We start from the raw sequence: 14,175 nt of genomic DNA on the forward strand, positions 1-14,175 counted from the left end.
ACATAGCACATAGTTATTGCTGGGTGACAGCGCAGAGTCCCTTCCAAGGGGACGTCTATGTGATTGCACTTCATCCTGACACTCTGAGGGGTGTGTGCTGGGTTAGGTCTGGGGACACCGCCGGCCAATCACAATACAGGAATATGCACATGTGACCGAGGGAAGGTTCTAAAATGTAGCAATATGTGAATGGGAAATAGGAGCGCAGTTTGTAGCGGCTGAGACCCGGGAGAGAGAGAGAGGAGACGTGCAGCACACAGGTCACCCAGAGATCTGACCCCCTGAGGACCGAGGGGCTCTATAATACAGAGGGGGACATCATCTCCACACACTGAGTGTGAGGGAAGACTCCACAGGAGGAGAAGGAACTCAGGGAACCATTGTGAACTCCACTCCTTACACCTGACACTGAAGAAGAGGAGAACATCGAGGACAGAAGTAGTAAGAGACAAAGAGAAGACCCCATAACAAGCACTGAGAGCATAGGACAAAGTTCTTCAAGGAAAGAAGTCTGAACAGAAGGAAGCAGAAGCAGTGGCAGAGCCTTGGACACCTATAGAAAGCGCCGAAGTTATCATATAGACACGAGCATCACCCACAGAGTCTCTATAAGTGTCACCTGCGCTGATGAGCACAGCCCTCCTGTAAGATCACTCCAGGAACCCTACTATACAAGAACTCGGGGACTCATTCACTATGACAGGCTGAGAGCATCTCTCTGCAAGACACTACGCCTCATCTGTGCCCTATATCTAGGGTCTCTATCTGTTCTTCTCTAGCCTCCTATTGACCTCCGGTAGCTTATATGAGTGCAGCTTTCCAACCTCCTCTCATGATGATGCAGCGTCCCCTGGGCAGCAGTACAGCTTTCAGTATAGACTCACTGATAGGAAGCCCACCACAGCCCAGTCCTGGGCATTTTGTCTACACAGGATATCCAATGTTCATGCCATACAGGCCGGTAGTGCTGCCACCACCACCCCCTCCACCACCAGCACTATCTCAGGCCACTCTTCAGCCCACTCTCCCCTCTGCACACCCCCATCACCAGATCCCCAGCCTGCCCAGCGGATTCTGCTCCAGCCTGGCACAGGGCATGGCCCTCACTTCCACACTGATGGCCACTTTGCCAGGCAGTTTCTCAGCCTCAACCCAGCACCAAGAGGCAGCCAGGAAGTTTGGAAGCCAAAATCTGCAAGTAGGATTCGATAAAAATGATGGGGGCCAGTCAGATGGAGAAGACACTAGTAAAAGCTATGTCACCAAAGATGGGACATTACTGTCTTTCAGTGCTTCGGAGAGCGCTCTAAGTAAGTGCACACATTAACAGCTACTGTATATACTGTAAATCCATCTATTTGGAAGTTACAGCAAATATTATAGAAAGTTTTATATTCAGTATATTATATACACATACGTTTGAATAATCAGCAATTATCGCAATTAGTAACAATATAAACACAACAGTAATTATCATGGATACATGTTAAATACATCATTCCGCTATTAATAAAACAGATTTTAAAATTTTCAGCTTCTGAAATGTGCAAACTTGTGCAATTTTGCAATTCCATCGATAGTAATATTTATCAAATAATTCCTTTAAAAAAGAGAAATCAATGGAAAATGCGGCAGGTGGGAATTTGTAGATTAGAAGACGCACAACAAAACCGCGCAGATCCTGTGCATTTTACAGCTGGGGGAAACGGTTTTCCCTCGATAGAGTGAAGTGTCAGCCGAACAGGAAGAGCAATGATTTGATAGAAATATTTACTTTACAATTACAGTACTTATTTTATCAAATAATGGTAATGTAATTATCTGATTGTTCATAACCGGCTACAAACAGAATCCTTGCTGCATGTAATCCAGCATTCACTGTAGCAGCAGATAACGGCGGTGAATCGCTTTTATTAGAAGTTCTCTTTTTCTAGATATGTGATATACAGATAACAATACACGGATATTAGCGTGAACGAAATCCACAGTCCTGGGGGTAAAGCAAGGGGAATTAAGAAACAGTTTCATAGTAAAAAGCATGATCGGTCTGTTTGTTTCTTTTGTGGATTGTTCTGATGGTTATTTTTATTATGCACTACTACCTATTGTTAAGGGATAGATAGATAGATAGATAGATAGATAGATAGATAGATAGATAGATAGATAGATAGATATTTTGATGGGGAGCAATGAAATAATGCAAATATTAATTTAGTAGTTAGGTAGCATTTATAAATCTCTGGTACAGTATATAAGTAATGGTTATGTACTCATGTAAAACAAATGTATACATATCTATATTTGCATGCATAGTAGGGATAGATAGATAAATAGATATACAAGGTGTACAATATGACTGTAAATAAAAAAAAGTAAGTATGATAGATGAACAGATAGATAGACACATACTGTGGAGGCATATATAAATATATGTACAACACTGTAGATAAAAGAAACGATAAGATAGATACATACATACTGTGGAGACATAAATATATGTACAATATGACTATAGATAAAATAAAGGGCAAGATAGATACACACATACTGTGGGGACATATATAAATATGTGTACAATATGATTGTAGATAAAAGAAAGGGTAAGGTAGATAGATAGATGTGGACATAATATACAGTCCTATCTGTGTTAAAAAGAAACATTGTTAATGCCGGTTCCTCCGGAAAAGTTTATCATCCTCTACTAGTCAGTGTAAGTTTATGTATTTTCTATACGTAATATATATATATTCTGTACATCGTGTAGGTGCTGTCCGGGGTCAGGGGAAGGAAGACTCTGGAAAGGATGAGGAGGTGAAAGGGAAGGAAGACTCCTACTTGATGGACAGTGACCTGGACTACAGTTCAGATGATAACATCTCCTGCCAGACGACCCATAAAGAAGATGACACCCCAGAGGAGAGCCCCCAGAACACCAACCCTTCCAGTAACAGCACCTCTACTGGCAAAAACAGACGGAGAAGAACGGCCTTCACCAGCGAACAACTCCTGGAGTTGGAGAAGGAGTTCCACTGTAAGAAGTACCTGTCCCTTACTGAGCGCTCCCAGATCGCACATGCCCTCAAACTCAGCGAGGTCCAGGTGAAAATATGGTTCCAGAACCGCAGAGCCAAGTGGAAGAGAGTCAAGGCTGGGAATGCAAACTCCAAAACTGGGGAGCCCTCCAGAAACCCTAAAATCGTGGTACCCATCCCAGTCCATGTCAGCAGGTTCGCCATCAGGAGCCAACACCAGCAGCTAGAGCAGGCTAGACCCTGAACTGTGAGGTCCAGTCTACCAACAGACCATAGACTGCAGCAGGTTGGTGGTGGTTCCCATAACTCACTGTAGCCTGACATGCCAACCACTTATTTATTATGAGGAGAGCAGGAGAACTGTGTGGACCTCATCACAGAGTGGGCTCTCCTGATCTTGGACATTTAGCCAAGTCCAGACCATTTAGGACAAAATTCTCTGGCCCCTGTGTTTTTTTAAGGGACTTGAGTCCCTCTTTGGATAAACTGATGTTCTGGTTTAGCTCTTCGGAGCTTCAGATTATGTTGTGATTAATTTATTCAGTGTCTCATACTTCTCTTTAAGTTATGATGAATTTCAACAAAAAAAAAAAGTCTTGTGAAACCTAAAATGTCACTAATAAATAATCCCACTCTGGCCATGCAGTCTGGGAGATGTGGGGTCATTTCATATAGGTCCTGGATAATCCCCTCCGAGACTCATTTTGTCAAATCTGATCTGTGTGATGATGTGGAGGGGGGTCTGTGTGGGATTTAATAGAGCAGGACATGTGGGGTCTGTTGGACAAGAAATAAATGAATGTACATTTTTTTTTCTGAGAGATTATTTAATTGCAGAAGGTTGGAAGTGTCATCATCTGTGCAGTAAATGTGTCTGGGTAGGGGGTGGTGGGACAACAATTAGGGCAAGTTTCCAGGGTTGTGGGGCTGGAGGGAGGAAGGGGGGATGAAGCTTTTTATTCTTGGTAGAGACAGATTCATAATTGTTACAAAGTGTCCGGCAGATCAGACCAAGAGCAGGTCTTTGGATGCTGATGCCTGGGATCTATCAGGTTATTTGTGGCAATTGTACAAAGTGAGTTGGGATCCCAGCAAGAAGCAGGCAGGGTCAACTCTTTCTGTGTCACTTCATGCCAGTGCTTGGATGTGCTGCTAACCAGCTGCATGGCAGATAAAGGCAGGGCACTTTCAGCTCTATTTTATTAACATGTTGTAAGGGGGATTTTCTTCTCATCATACATCAATTCTGCGGGGATTCCTCCCTTCATTGGGTTTTATTTCCGAAAATTAAATCCCTGGACTGAAAGCAAAACCATATCAATGTACAGGAGATATATATATATATATATATATATATATATATATATATATATATATATATATATATGAAATGTAGTATTACATGGTCACATTGAATAGAAAAGAATGTAGTACTACCTAAATTATAACTATGTTCCCATAATTATGTAAAATAGACATTCTAATTCACATCAGTACAAGCACTCTGTATAGATACATATATAAAACAGGTACATGTAGACCTAGTGATTAGAAATGTGGAGTGGACCAAGGCTGTTAACACCCACTTAATATAAATTATTCACATGGGAAATCATACACACAATGCTATATAATTAGATACTTGATAAGTACATGTGTAGGTATGTAAAACATTACAGCAAATGATTTATATAGCAATAATAATAAGGTTACCATCAATGTCAAAATATTAATTACTATATAAATAGCCCTTAGTTATATTTTGCAGATACTGTAATGTTCCAGATATAATTTGTGTTACAGCTAATATGTGGAATTGAGACAATGTGAAACTTCCCAGATTTCAGGGATTATTCTGGTGCTTGTGAATCATAACAATTAATCTATTTATCTTTCTAAATTATTTATTGTTTTTCAAATTAAACTTACCCAACCTCAGTTAAAATATACAGTAATTCTTAGGAAGGTGCCACACTTTGAGAGCAAGTCTCTATACACTACATTGTTCTTTTATTTCTTATAACATTTTATTTTAAATCCGTGTTATTAGAAGAGTCAAAGTAATTTATAGCATAGCATATTACAGATTATACATTACTAACTATATTTAATTTTTAACTACATTTCAAAGTGTGTCCATATAAATATTGAAGTTATTATTAGCAGTGCTAAATAGATAGGATTTGGAAATATAAAAATTACAGATGCATATGACAATATACATATATATCCGCACTGTTCTAATATGTAGACTTATATATGAGCAATATCAGCACTCTCGATATACAATATCGGATATCTCATACCATTCTTCTCCTACATGTACAGCTAGAGTATACAAACATTTTTCACATCCACTATACAGATATTTTTGCCAGTCCTATAGAAATAGCTGTAGGCTACCCTTATTTTTATTTTTATCCATATTGATTTTATGCAGAAAACAAAAATCTCCATGACCAAAGCTCAGCAAGCAAAGGAACATCTAAAGTGCAATTTTATTGTACCATTTATTTACTATTAGACTATGTCAAGAATAGTAGATGCTCCTTTGCATGGAATGAGCCCGCAATTGCCATGTAATATATGCAAATAATAAATGTGTCCTTTACTTAACCTGAAAAATGTCAATCTCTAATACATAAACTGACAAGTCCGATTCCTTATGGCAACCTGGGCAACTGCAAAGTTCACTTGTTTCAAACAGTCAACCTGTAGGACACAGGATTACTCCAATGTAAAGGATGAAAGAAAAAGCTGTAACATAAGTATAATTTTTTGATAATCACCCTTATGTTATAATGCTCCACCATCTATTACTTTTACAAAAACACCCAGATATTTATATTTTGCGTGGAGATAACATTGGCGTTATAGACATATGTAAATACTGGGTCCAGTTCATAAAGGTTGCCGTAAGTATATACATTACATACGCAATATCCATTTTAAACATACATACCTATAGACAAACATTGAAAGTTACATTGACACAACTAGTGATTGCACATTAACGATGACACAACCAGATTATGTCGCATGATGTTAAAAACTTTTTCAGAATAGACAAAAACATTGCAAAAATAGTATTTCAGGTTATTTTATATGGTACATCCATCTTTACATGATTAATGTATAAATCATTGGGTTTAAATTATCTAGGTAGATATTTTAAATATCTGTTCGCTGCCAGGAAGCAACAATATAAATATGCAAAACAGTCATGTAATAGAACTATAGAACAAGGTAGGAAATTATAGCATAGATGTAATTAAATATGGTAATGGTCATTATAGTTATCCCACCCGCTCATCTAAGCAAAATGGTATAATCCTATAATCTAGATTATTTCGGGTAACTGCCGTTTGAGCGAATTTTGAGCAATTATCTTGCCGTGTAAATGCACACAACGATTATCTTTTGAGCGATAATTGTTGTGTCTAAATGGGCTTTAACTGTAATGATGAAATACTCAGAACTATTGTAAAGAATAACTGGTAAGAGCTAAGCACTCACACATCCAAGCCCAGGATACATAAACTATTATACAGCTAGTTCAATTGCTTGGCACTCAGCCATACACCTTGGGAGAAGACAACACAAGTATATCCACAGTAGATAGAGTACTTGAGTAACCCAATAAGATTATTGATGGAAATCGTTTTTCCAAATATATGTGTATGTCAACAAATTATAAAGGAATGGATCAGAATCATGCCAGAACCAGAAGCGACTGTATCAATTCCTGGAAATTAAATCAAAATATATCATAGGAGTGACCTACAAGTTATGTCCTACAGTTAGGACTTCAATGGTAACAAGGATGGTACTTTGTCTTGGTATATGAGTCAAGCCAGAAAAGACATATAAAGGTGGGTACTATTGGGTAAAGGGGCAAGTAACTTTGGACATCTGCAAACATGTAAAAAACTTCCCACAGTGATGTTGAAGGAAGTATCCAATATTTCACTCTATAGAGGGTGATATAGTAATGCTGCAGAAGGTATAAGCTGTGCTTCAGCTATGTACTATAAAAGGTGCTAACAGCCTCAACTAGCTTAAGGGGTTACAATGAGAGAAGAGTTTAGGGAAAGGTAGGTGGTAAGGGAGAGCCAGCCTGGAGAGGGGGCAGGGTGAGGAGAGAGGGTGCTGGAGAGGGCCTTGATCCTGCACTGGAGAGGCAGGGAGAAGATAAACAAGTGGAGGGGTTTGATTGCAGCCATCATCACAGCTTTCATTTGGCTGCCTAATGAGTCACATCACAGGCAAAGAGAAAAATTGTCACTGGCCCAGGCGCTAATGAATTTTTTTGCAAATTGTAATCAAGGCAGGGCCGTCTGAGGCTGCTGATTAATGGGACTCGGGGGGTTTGGGCTCTCCCCATCCCGTCCTCCCCGCACTAAATTAACAGCAACTTGTCTGAGCTTCAAATTAACTCTCAATGATTAATCCTGATGGGAGCTGTGAAGAATAGCGCCTGCTAATAGCTCCTGGCCCCTGGTGCTGCTTTCTATTAATTCCCATCCCTTTAGCTGCTCCAGCCCGGGGCCGGGGCTGCACTGCACCATATTTGTTGCTCCCATAAATTATTATTTACATCTGCAGATCAAATCATGAAGGGGGGTCAGGTTCAGCTGCTGATCCCCCTCGTAAGAGCCTAAGGGTTTTTTTATGACCAGAACCTAATTTTAATCAAAAGGTCATGCATTTTGTCTCAAATGTATATTGGTCTTTTATGTAATCCTCAAAAATGAACATGCTATACAAAATGAACATGTTCCTATTTAAATATACATATGCATATCACATTACAGAACTCTCTGAGACATACATATCTGTGACATATACTTGGGGTATATAAAATGTACATTACGGATCAGACTACTTAGAGTTCCAAAGGAGAACAAGAATGATACAATGTGTTTATAAACATACAAGTATTAAATCAAGTGTAACCACAAAGTGCATCAACAAGCAGAGCAAATAGTTTTCAGGAGTCATATACTGAGAAAGAAAACAAAAATTAATGGAGTTTTGCCTTTATTTGATGAGAATTAGTAACTGGATCAAAATATTAAGTTATTCTTACATTTGACAACAACCTTTACACTGTGGACCAACACACAGACCTGGCCCTACCACACCCTTATCAGGTAAAGTCAACTCTGCTTTGGCAAATGGAATTCATGAGTGCCCTATGGAAATCAGGACAATTGACTGGTATTAAATAGCTGCTTACAATGTGCATACATTTCTTCAAAGCCTGAAAACCCATTTGTGAACTGAATGTGCAGGGTTCTGTCTACATGTATTCAATTTTACTGCCTCATTAAACCAGTCATTGTAAAGTCATGTTCTGCATGCTCTTGCAAAAGCGTCACAAAAACAGCGCCCTGTTTCTCCTAACCAGCCAAAGCCCATGAGCTGCAGGTATAAAGACACTAAGTGAGTCCACTTTGTTCAACAATCTCATTTTGCAGTTCATTTGCATATCGATACCATAAAAGTATCCGTTCTTGCAAAGAGCCAATCGTTGTTGGTTCCCTTCTCACCTTTGACTTGACACCTAGACCCTGAAGTTTACAAGCATGTCTGAAGATACAATTAATTGTAAATTGAACAACAAAGTATTATTAGACCTCCGAATAGCTCAATTAGCAGTTGCAAAATTCATTGTGTGATAGACAGTAATAAAGAGAAGTGTAAAGTAGCTTGAAGCCCTCAAGGTACATTCTCATTGAAGTTTTTACATTTACCTATTGTGTGTTACTCAACTGCTAATAAAACAAACTAAATAGTATTAAACAGATTAAAGAGATTCTCTGCCTTTAGTATATTCAACCAAAAAATGTTCTTAATAATGCAGGCCAAGATAGTGAAATGCAAAGCGTGATCGGTCTATCCAGGAACATGTCAATGTCTTTCTAATGGGGCCTTTCCATAATGATGCCTGAGCCATACCACTCAAGCCAAATTTAAAAGTCCATCCCACTGTATCCTACCTTTGAGCCAAAGCCATATAGCAATAAAAACCCCACAAAAATACAAAAGGAGTCAATGCTGCTCTTAAACCAGAGCTTCCTGCACCCAAAACCTAAAGGTACCTTCATATGGGCTGATAGTCGCCAGTATAATCACTCTAACGAGTGTGTACAGGCAACCGTTGGTCCATGTGCATGAGGCCCCCCGATAGGGCTCTGAGCGAGATGTCTCTCAGTTGTCACTAGTCATTCTGTTTCAGCTCACTGAAATGGAACATCTACTGAGTGGCTTCTTGCTCAATGTAAACAGGAGTCGTTCGATCTGTGAACACCTCCTGTTTACTGTGAATGGAGGTTGGCAGTGGGAAGAGATCTCCGAGACGCTCTACCTCCATTATCTGACAGACTTATGTGGCCAACAGTCGTCCTGTATAAAGGTGCCTTAAGCCTAACCAACAACTGAGGTGTTCCTCACTGGTGCATATTCACTTTAAATAAAGGCTATAAGTTATGTTTGAGTCAACCCATAACTAATAGACCCTGTAGGCAAGTGATTGGCTTTAAAAACAGCCCCAAATGCAGTTGTCTTCTGTTGGACCTCTGAAGCCCATTATTATGTGAGAGCTTGAGCTCACCAAAGTATTCTGGCCATGCACTCTGATACTACTGTTATACCTCTGATCTCCATATGGATAGAGATAACACTATGAACAGCACATATTTTGTAAATTCTGTAACTTGACGTTTTAATTACACAAGCTTACTCTCAGCATGGCACTAGGTCTCATGAGGGCCAAAAGAAAATCTCAACTCAGAGCGCCAACTATTAATGGCAGTTTACAACAAAGCGTACCTGTCGTTTCAGATGACTTTGAAGTGTAAGATGTCATATTTGTGTACATGAGGAGTAGCACTATTTCTGGCCATTATATGACTTGTATATGGAATTTGTCATCAGTTTTTCCCTCTGCAGGCTCTATCCCTAAATGTGGGTTTCCCTGGACTGGTGGGTATGAGACTAACTGTTATAAAAGCTCCCCTAACTTTCTGTAGCTAACCCTTACAAGCAGCAGAAGCATGAAGAGTATTATACAGCAGTACTGAGCAGTGTAGCTGTGATTTCAGCACTGGAATGAGATTGAAAACTTACAGGAGTCTTCAGAAGCATGTTTTGTGTGTGTCTGTCTTCCTCTCAGTCCACAGCTGCTTCCTCCCCCTCTTCTCTATAGACTTCTAGGGGCAGCAAGTAATGTGATCCATAACTGAGCTGATCTGTCTTGAGGCCGATTTTTGAGGTATTTCAGAGTGAATGAGTGCAGAAGGCATGAGGTTAAGAGAAGAAATGGCTCATATGTAGAGAAATAAGCATTGTTCCCCAATAAGATATATTACAAAGTTTCTCGTATTCGCTTGTACTATTGATTTATGCAAAGTTTCCTGGTGCGACAGTGTCCATTTAAGTTAACAATCCCATTAAAAACATTACAGGACTTGCAGATCATTGCAGTAGAATACTAATCAATGATTTACTATGCCACCTGGGATACCAGTTTAACCATTTCACTAAAGAGACTGGTGTAGACTACCACTGGAACCAACCCCACAGGCTAACATATATATGAATGTATAGTTTTTGTCAGACTGAAGGTTGGGTTAAGGGTTCATCGTATAAAATATAAGAAAAAATACATGAAAAATATGAGAAATGTATTAGATAAAATATTTGAATGCTGTAAATGCAAAATGTAATGAAGACTTAAGGCTCGGTGATTAAATCATTCTAAGCGCTACGCTTTGCTCAGTTAGGTAAGTAATCATCAATTATCTATACATCAGTGCAATTATTTACTTTTTCACTTTTCTGAAGATTTTTAGAATCCCTTATACTGAAAGCTGCGGGTGTTCTTCTTAGCCTATAGAAGAGTCAGCTGTTGGTTTCCAACCCTTTGCTGTATGCAGAACACTGTATAAGCAGTTATTTGTCATTCAGAGAATGTCAGTGCGCTCCATACTGGAATGCAAGCTAAAGAAGGAATCTTTCTAATGAGTGAATGAAGTTTTGCTTGGGGTAAGTAGAGTACAGGACCCAGGGGCCGTAGAGCAGAGCCTGATGTTGCATCACCATTGGGCAGTGACTAGACTAGGAAGGACTTTCTACCGCTCTACAGTTAGGGGCAAATATCAGACTGTTATGTCTTTGCACAGTGAGAGAAATAGGAAGATGATTCGTGGCTGGAAAGAAAGCAGTGAAGTTAAGCCTTACCAACAGGCACAAGTACAGAAGACTGATATATTAAAATGAAGACAGACAGAATCTAAGTCAATGTTTCTAGACTCATAACTTACCTGGCCACAGTGGCTGCTACTCCAGGCTTTTTACACAGAAGGCATTGTAGGCTGAGAAGCCTGGCAGTACATGCACAGTACATGTTATACACTTGGCCTACTCTGGCACCCCTATACAGCCAGCTATACTTATATGTTGCTGTTTCTTTCTCTCTGCATGTGCCCTTGATGTCGGCTCTTGACTCAGCTTTGTCGTTTCTTCATCTCATCCTTGGTACTTTCCATGACTGTCCATTATAGGACCATTGTTCGGATCTCATTACACGTAAATGGTAATTTTTGTCTCATCTTTGGCTTGTATGACATCACACCTCCATCTGATGTCACTACTGGCATTCACTTCTTGGGTCAATTAACTTTCCATCAGCTTAGGCTATGTTCACATCTGTGTTCAAAGCGTCCGTTCCGACGCTCAGATCCGGCATGAACTACCAGATAAAGGAGTGCAGCATGAAGGATGTTTTTCTCTAGTAAAATGCTGGACGGCAGAACAGAAACTGAATGGGCCCCATTATAGTCAATGGGGTCCTTCAGCGCTGTTTGTTTGCATCACAAAACAGACCTATTTCGTCAAGGGATTTACCTTTCCTGCTCCCATAACAGAGCAGGAAAGCAGAATCCCCAATTGTAGATGTGAACATAACCTTATTTAGTTGTTTATGGAAAACTGTGTTGCACCTAAGTCTTGGAACCGCAGTAAAGTTGCTAAAGTATCCTATAGATAAAACGTGTGCCCAGCTGAGATTTTCTTCTTTTTTACTTGGCACGAATATATTTGGTGTGGGCCCTCCACCCCTTCTGAGATTCATACTCCACCTGAACCCCTTCAGCATCCATATAGAGGAAAGGTGTATGTTCACACATGGGTCCCTCTCCGTTAAAGTCTATGGGAGTTATGGAGACAGTCATGCCAGCATCATATGTCTGGCCGCCTATCCACCTCTGCTGGACTGGAAAAGATGACTGCACAGGCATCAAGAAGGTAGATGTCAAAGGCTCCAATGTGATAGAGCCCTCAGGTCTTAACTTTTGATGACAAGATGCTGCATCGGGTCTTATGAAGGCATATGCTCGTCCGGTCCGAACTCCAATTTTACTTTTTTTTCTTTTTCAGGCAATTTTTATGGTGACAATGCTTGTGCAAATGTTTTACTTTAGGACAGAGAAAAGGACTGGGTCATCATAAACAAATTGTAATGTATCAAAGTGTTCAATATTGCAACCCACAAAGCCCAATTCACGATCTATTATGATGTATGACCAGCTTTATTGGCAGAGTTAGAATCGCATATTTTGTATTTCTGGTTTGCAGCTCTCACAGACAATGCTCATGGGGCCATTAGCAGGGTGCATATTAGTTGTGTCACAACAAGCATAACTAGATGTTGCAACTTCATTGCCACAATGTTCCCCTTTAAACAGTGTCTTGGTGCCTGCTTTTAACAAAGTAACAATAAAATTTACTTTTAACAGAGCTTTAGTGGAAAGCCTGAATTTTGTATTGGTGTCTTATCAATATATATGCTTCATATAGGGACATTCATTTAGGGATTCACTTCATAAAAAACACAGACTAAAAAGGAATCAAGAACAACAGTGGAAGAAACAAAAGGAGCCATTTAAATAGCACACAAAAATAGCTTGGCACACCAAGTCTCATTTAGTGCAATTTTACATGGATCAGCTCATTTGCAATTCCCTGGTTATGCCCCAATGAGCAATACATTAGCCCAGTTATGCTGATCACTCAGTGCGATTTGTAAAATGTGCCTTAAATATTGTGTGGTTACAAACCAAATAGAAGAAGCCTCTCGTACTATGTTCATCCACTCATTAAACTGAACTACTGCAGATTGAACTACTCAGATAACCTTCGTCAAGGTATTAAGACATACAGTACAAGACAATATAGGCAGCACATAAGGGCCGGCTCCACTTGAAGTATTTCATTGGTTGGTTTTACGTTTCCACTACCAATGGTTTTACTGGGTATATGAATTTAATCTGACTCAGGTTTTACCAAAACAGGACAATACCAAGCACGTAAAAAGAAATTCGGAGCGACAAGGGCTCTTCCAGATTTCATGGTGAGCATGGTTGCAACTTTTGGAATGGCAGGGAAAAACTTTTTGCTCTTGCCGTTGCCACAGAGAACATTAAAGTGGTTGGAGAAAATGCTGGCATTGGGTTGCACTTCAAGGTTTGGACTATGTAGGCTTATAATTGCAAATTGTTACCAAAAGTTTCTAGTTAATTTCTTGACTATCTGATAAAACCATCTTGGAATATCACCTTATTATATACAGGCCATATTCCAATTATTATATCCATACAACTGATAACTGTAGTGAAACTGGCCTCTTGACCACATAGTGACCCCCAGACAAAATAAAAGCTCCTGAAAAACAGATGATGGTTATCCAACTTGGTTATCCATCCAACTCACAAATATACTGAAGTGAAAGGAAGATTCGTCTGTTTGATCATTTTATAAAGTCAGACACATAGACACTAAGATTTTTGTTTTATTTTGCCCACCGGTGTGTGATCAAATTGGGCATCAATCTTGAAATGACCAGTCCAAGATTGGCTGGCATTACATTCTCCATGGCTCAATTAATTAACTGCTTTACTGGCACAATGAGTCAACCTTGTGTGCGCATGTTTATAATGAAGAAGGGTGACTGATCTTTTTTCAAATACACATGATAATGGGGAGAAGAGAAGGAGGGGGTGAGAGGAGGGGAACTTCATTGTTAGGAGCTAGTGGTGAGGAAAAGGTGGGTGAAAGGAGGAATGAACTTTTTTGTTTTTAT

The 14,175-nt window shown here is 39.6% G+C and overlaps 1 protein-coding gene across 1 annotated transcript; it reads left to right on the forward strand.

Annotated features, from left to right (window-relative positions):
* Positions 1–227: 227 nt before the first annotated feature.
* Positions 228–3,831, forward strand: GBX2 (gastrulation brain homeobox 2). Its single transcript, XM_066577355.1, has 2 exons — positions 228–1,310; positions 2,765–3,831. The coding sequence occupies exons 1-2, from the start codon at positions 806–808 to the stop codon at positions 3,274–3,276; spliced, it is 1,017 nt and encodes a 338-aa protein (XP_066433452.1). The 5' UTR covers positions 228–805; the 3' UTR covers positions 3,277–3,831.
* The last annotated feature ends 10,344 nt before the right edge of the window (positions 3,832–14,175 follow it).

This window comes from Eleutherodactylus coqui, chromosome 8, assembly GCF_035609145.1.
Source record: "Eleutherodactylus coqui strain aEleCoq1 chromosome 8, aEleCoq1.hap1, whole genome shotgun sequence".
NCBI lineage: Eukaryota > Metazoa > Chordata > Amphibia > Anura > Eleutherodactylidae > Eleutherodactylus > Eleutherodactylus coqui.

What these genes read in the sequence shown, in the direction of transcription:
- GBX2 (XM_066577355.1), top strand. Translation starts at nt 806, where the DNA reads ATGAGTGCAGCTTTCCAACCTCCTCTCATGATGATGCAGCGTCCCCTG. An exon ending in TGCTTCGGAGAGCGCTCTAA is followed by an intron (nt 1,311 to 2,764) that starts GTAAGTGCACAC and finishes TACATCGTGTAG; the next exon opens with GTGCTGTCCGGGGTCAGGGG.